Raw genomic sequence first — 6,281 nt, 5'->3', positions numbered from 1 at the left:
TGTACTAGATATTTGCTTACATCATCCCAATGACCTCACACACACATATTATCAACATGAGGCAAGGGATTTCATTTGTCTAACACTTGCAAAAACTAAAATTTGATTTTTCTCTCTCAAGTGCTAGCCACCATCTCTCTCAAGAACAAAGCTGCTGCAACCTCAAGGACCATATCCAAATATTGAAGATATCTTAAGTCCTTAGGTTTGTTGAGTTTTTGTTATTTGTTCTTCATTTGTAATCTTACACGACTTTCAATATGTGTCTTTGTTGGACAGATTTAATCCACTGTTTGGTTTAGTTTCTTGACTAGAGTTAGTCAAGGTTTGTTGCTTTGTAATAAAGTTATTACAAAGAGGCTTGCAATATAGTTATTGCAAGTAGGTGAGAGATTAAGAGTTTAATTTCTAGGTTACAATAGGTTGCAATCTAAAGTTTCTCGGTTAGTGAAGTTGAAATCCTACGAGTGTAGGTCGTGGTTTTTAATCCCGTGAGTTGGGAGTTTTCCAAGTAAAATATTATTGTGTTATTTACTTATCGCTGTGTGTGTATGTTCTGTGGGAACTGATAGAGAACCATGTTCTCTATACAGTTTGGTGGACCTTAAGTTTATATCAATTAATATCAGAGCAGGTTCTTTCTAAAGGGTTAACACCTAAAAAGGATCCTCATGGCTTCTCCACCAAACTTCGAGGAAGGATAATCAACATACATACCACCAAGATTCAACGTCCAATACTATGGTTGGTGGAAAATAAAAATGCATGACTTCATTATGGCTGAAGACTCCGAACTTTGGGACATAATTTGTGATGGTCCCTTTGTCCCTATGAAGGCTGTTGGAGAGGGAAAAAGGACTATTCCAAAGACAAGAAAAGAATACAATGATGTTGATCGAAAAGCTACTGAGAAGAACTTCAAGGAGAAGAAGATTCTTGTGTGTGGTATTGGACCAGACGAGTATAATCATATCTTGGCATGTGAATCAGCCAAGGAAATCTGGGAAGCTCTTCACACGGCTCATGAGGGAACTACTCAGGTAAAGAAATCCAAAATAGATTCGCTTACAACTGAGTATGAACTCTTTAAAGTAAAAAAGGATGAGTCCATTCAATAGATGCATACTCGTTTCACCTCCGTAATTAATGAGCTTCACTCACATGGTGAAATCATTCCAACCAACAAGCTGGTACGGAAAATACTCAGTGTTTTACTAGGTTTGGAGGAAAGTAAAGTGAATGCTATCACTGAAGCCAAGGATTTGCAGAAGCTGACCATTGATGAACTCATTGGAAATCTCAAAACCTATGAGATGAAGAGAAAGAAAGATCTTGAAAGAAGAGAGCCCAAGAAGGAGAAGAACCTGGTTCTCAAAAATGCACACAGTGAATCAAGTAGTGATAAATCTGACATGACTTATCCACTCGAAGATTTTAAAAGATGATTTGTAAAAATGGTGGGATCCCAAAGAAAGGAAGTAACAACAGGAACTTCAAAGGAAATGATTGTTGTCGTAAGTGTGGAAAATATGGACACTTTATTAATGATTGTCCTCTTCATAAACATGATTATTACAAAACCAACACTGAAAAGGCGACTAAGAGGAGCTAGGTCCCTGACAGAAAGTTCAAAAGAAGAGATGTTGCTAACAACATGGTAAAGCAAGCCCTGGTTGACAGGGGAGATTTCTCCAGTGAACCTGAAGGTGAATATGACCAAGGAGATACATCTACATCTATGATGATTGCTGGCAATGAATCTTTAGAATATGAGTCAATCTTTGCACTCATGGCAAAATCTGATGATGATGAGGACAAGGAGGAAGATGAGGTAAGTTTTCTTGATGTTCAAAGAAATTTAAAAACTTACTCTAAGAAAAAATTGATGTCCTTAGAAAATGTGTTGATTGATGCCTATCATAGCCTCATTAATGAGAAAAATGCTTTAATTGAAGAAATTTGTGGCATAGAATAAAAGAGAGATGATATGGTAGTTTCCATTGTAGACTTAAAGGAACAATTGGAAGAAGAAACTAGAGAAAATACCTTGATGAAAAACTAAACGAAAAAATGGATGGACACCCCTAAGGGTAAAGAAGTGGCTAGTGATGCTCAACTTGAGCGTGTGAGTAAGATTAAGAAAGTTAAAACAAGTCTTGTTGCTGAGCTTGAAAAGAATAGACAACTTCAAGAGGATTTGAAAAGGGTTAAAAATGATTTTGATAAGTCACTTAAATGTACCTGTTCCTTTGATGTAATCACTTCCATGTATAATAGTAATGGGGGGAACATGCAAGGAATCTGGTTCCACAAGGAAAAAGCCCCATATAACCCACATAGCCAGTATGTCACTGTGCCTGATAACTGGCTTTGTACTTACTGTGGTAAGACTGGTCATTACCAACATTCATGTAAAGCAAAGTTTCCGTCCCAAAAGAAAAACAAAGTTTTTGTCAAAAATGTTTCTACTTCTAAGGAACCCGATTCTCTGAAAAAAGAAATATGTGATGCCTGCATGGACAAAAAGAAATTTGATTCGCCCCTTCCCTTATTGCAAGGGACTCAAACTTGTTTGGGTTCCTAAGACTAATCTCTGATTCCCTTGTGCAGGCAGTAGTGAAAGGAAGCAGTAAAAAATGGTACATGGATAGTGGCTGCTCTAAACACATGACTGGAAGAATGGATGATTTTCTTTCACTCAAGGCCCTGCAAGGTGGCAGTGTATCCTTTGGAAATATTGGGAAAACACTCTCTCACTTAATTGAGAATGTGTATTATGTGAATGGCTTGAAGTATAGCATGCTGAGTGTCTCTCAATTCTACGACAAAAGAAACAAAGTAGAGTTCCTGTCAAAGTCTTGCACTGTCACCAATCTTATAACTGGTGAAGTGGTTCTTATTGCTAAAGGTTCAAAAACATTTATGTTGCAGACTTTGAATCTTTGATGGTGGTAATCTTACATGACTGAGTGCTATTGATGATGATGCTGAACTATGGCACAGAAGATTGGTACATGCAAGCTTTACTCTGTTGAACAAGCTGATCAAGAAGGACCTGGTTTGTGGGTTGCCGAAGTCAAAGTTCAAATATCACAAGGTGTGTGATGCATATGTGAAAAGGAAGCAAGTCAAGTCCTCATTCAAGACAAAGAAGTAAGTGAGCATTTTAAGGACACTGGATCTTCTCCATATGGATTTGTGTGGACCTATGAGGATGCTTGACAGAGGAGGAAAGAAGTACATCTCCGTTATTATTGTTGACAATTCAAGAATCACATGATAAGTATGATCAAGATGGAGATTATTCAAAGGTCCCCGGAGAGGTAATTGATATGGCAAATCGGAAGGCTGATCTAATGAGTCAAGTCAAGGAATCCAGTGAAGAAAATGCAGCAGAACTTCCAAATGATTTGGAGGAACCTGGTCCTTCCATCACAGCAATTGAAGCTAACAATAGATTTTTTGATGCTGTGTCCATCAATGCCAATGATGGGTCTCACATGGCGGAACCTGGTCCCTCACATCCTAAAACCCATGCGTCAAACTGGAAGCACAAACGCTCACATCCATTCCGAAACGTAATCACTCCTCTGGATTCAGGGATTCATACTAGATACAAGGCTAGAAATATGTTTACTTTCTCAGCTTTCTTGTCTCAAATTGAGCCGAAAAACATCAAGAAAGAATTGAAAGATGTTGATTGGATTGTTGCCCTGCCAGAGGAGCTCCATCAATTTGAGAGGAACAACGTGTGACGCCAGGTTCCTCGACCCTCAAATAGAGTTATTATTGGAACTAGGTAGGTAGTCAGAAACAAGCTTGATAAATTTGTCAATACAACAAGAAATAAAGCCAGACTGGTGGTCCAAAGCGATAATCAAGAAGAAGGAATTGACTATGATGAGACTTTTGCCCCAGTTGCTTTAATGGAAGCCATCAGAACTCATTACCTTTGCATCTCATATGGAATTCAAACTGTTCCAAATGGATGTCAAAAGTGCATTTTTGAATTGATATTTAAAGGAAGAATTTTTCTTCAAACTACTACCTAGTTTTGAGTGTCATGAGCATCCCGATCATGTGTTCAAACTTGATAAGGCATTATATGGGCTGAAACAGGCCCCTCATGCAAGGTAAGAAAGGTTGTCCAAATTTCTTCTTGAAAATGGCTTTACAAGAGGAAAAATCGATAACACACTATTTTTGAACATGGGAGGAACCTGCTCATCTTGCAAGTTTATGTTGACGACATCATCTTTGGTACAACAAATGATTCCTTGTGTGAGGAGTTTGCAAAGCTTATGGGAAGAGAGTTTGAAATGAGCATGGTGGGGGAATTGAATTTTTTTCTTAGGGTTGCAAGTTAAGCAAACCCCTAAGGGAACGATGATAAGTTAGCAGAAATACATTAAGGAGCTTCTGAAAAGGTTTGAGATGGAAAGCAAAAGACCATTGATACTCTCATTGCTACTGCCACTTGTCTATACATGGACAAACCTGGTTCTCCTGTAAATGAAACTATGTATTGAGGTATCATTGGATCTCTCTTGTACCTAACAGCCAGCATTCCTAACATTGTGTTTAATGTTGGGTTGTGTGCTAGATTCCAATCAAGTCCTAAAGATTCTCATTTGAAAGCTGTCAAAAGAATCCTGAGGTATCTCTACGGAAAGCAGGCCTTGGTCGTCTATTATCCTTGAGGAGATAATTTTGACTTGATTGGGTATACTAATGTTGATTATACTGGTTATCTGGTGGATAGAAAGAGCACATCTGGCATGGAATACTTTTTGGGATCTTTCTTGATTTCATGGGCTACAAAGAAACAAAATTATGTGGCCCTCTCTACTACAGAAGCTAAATATGTAGTAACTGCCTCCTGTTGTGCCCAACTGGTGTGGATCGAGCAACGATTGGAATACTTTTGTGTATTCTCTGATTGTGTGTAACTGCTATGTGACAACACAAGTTTCCTTAATATGGCAGATAACTTGGTCCCTCTATGATTGGCTATGAAAGGATGGTAAGGTAAATTGCTAAAAAGTATTTTCTGACAATTTCTAACTTAATTATATACCATTATAGGTAAACAAGTGGCTAATGACATTGTAAATTTTTGAAGGATGATGCTCGTATTTATAAAATTTGTCAAGGAACGTGGTTCCCATGACTTGGGTTAGTAGTTCCTCTTACACTCATATGCATTTTGAACTACTAGTGTACCACATCATTAATTGCCTCCGCTTCTTCTCATATCTCTTAAATCGACCCAACTACCCATCCCTTTTTCTCACACCTTATTGTAACCGGTCCCTCTTTTCCCTATAAATACCCCAAACCCTCTTTTTGTGTCTTCCCTCTCTTAGAGTCAACCATTTCTTCACCACAATCTGAGTCTCCCAAAGTGACTAAAGACATCCCTATTATGTCTCCGTATCTCGAAGCATAACTATCTAGATATGAGTGTCGATTCCTGATAGGATGGATGGTGTACTGTGTCTGTTGTTTCTGAAACTCAATGTGCTCAAGGCTTTGATCTGAATATTTCTTCAACATCAGGTAATGCTCCATCCTCTTTTACTGATACTGCATTATTGAGAACTATTGTGGGTAAGATAAGTGAATTGTTTTTACTGTTGTTGCTATGGAACGTCTAGTTGGGGATTCTTTGTCTGGTGATGTAGGTACTAGGACTTAGAGGGAAGAACTAGGAAATGTGGACCAGGTGGTTAAAAGTGACCAAGCACTAGTTAGTACTATAGGGGAGCCTACAGAGGGACTTGGTCCCTCTGACCAAGAGGAGTTCTCAGCTCCTACCTGGGATGAAACTCCTAGATCAACTAGATAGCCCCTGGGCAGTACTGACCCTTCATCTTGTGATGACCCAAAATGTCATCTTTAAAGTTAATAATTAATTTTGTGTTCTAAGACCTCGAAAAATACTATTTATGATTTCTTGACTTGCGTGCACAGTCCGTAAAATTTTTTAGAAAGTTTTTATGTGAAAAACGGATTAAAATGTGAATTAGAGCTTTAAAACTCAATTGAGTTGACTTTGGTCAACATTTTGAGCAAACAGACTCAGATCAGTATTTTGAAAGTTTCGGTAGATTCGTATCGTGATTTAGGACTTGGGCGTATGCCCAGAATCAAATTTCGAGATCCCTAGCCCGAGTTATGGAATTTTGATAAAAACTTAAAAGTTTAAGTTCAAATAGTGACCGGATGTCGAATTATATACAAACGACCCCAGAATAGAATTTTGATGATTCCAACAGCTC

The 6,281-nt window shown here is 38.2% G+C and overlaps 1 protein-coding gene across 1 annotated transcript; it reads left to right on the top strand.

Annotated features, from left to right (window-relative positions):
• Positions 1 to 2,074: 2,074 nt before the first annotated feature.
• Positions 2,075 to 2,946, top strand: LOC138909247 (uncharacterized). Its single transcript, XM_070200433.1, has 2 exons — positions 2,075 to 2,461; positions 2,611 to 2,946. Exons 1-2 carry the CDS (start codon positions 2,075 to 2,077, stop codon positions 2,944 to 2,946), a joined length of 723 nt encoding a protein of 240 aa, XP_070056534.1.
• Positions 2,947 to 6,281: the final 3,335 nt, after the last annotated feature.

This window comes from Nicotiana tomentosiformis, chromosome 4, assembly GCF_000390325.3.
Source record: "Nicotiana tomentosiformis chromosome 4, ASM39032v3, whole genome shotgun sequence".
In the NCBI taxonomy this organism is placed as follows: Eukaryota; Viridiplantae; Streptophyta; class Magnoliopsida; order Solanales; family Solanaceae; genus Nicotiana; species Nicotiana tomentosiformis.
Note: the sequence above shows the minus strand (reverse complement) of the source record. Positions and strands in the feature narration are given on the sequence as shown.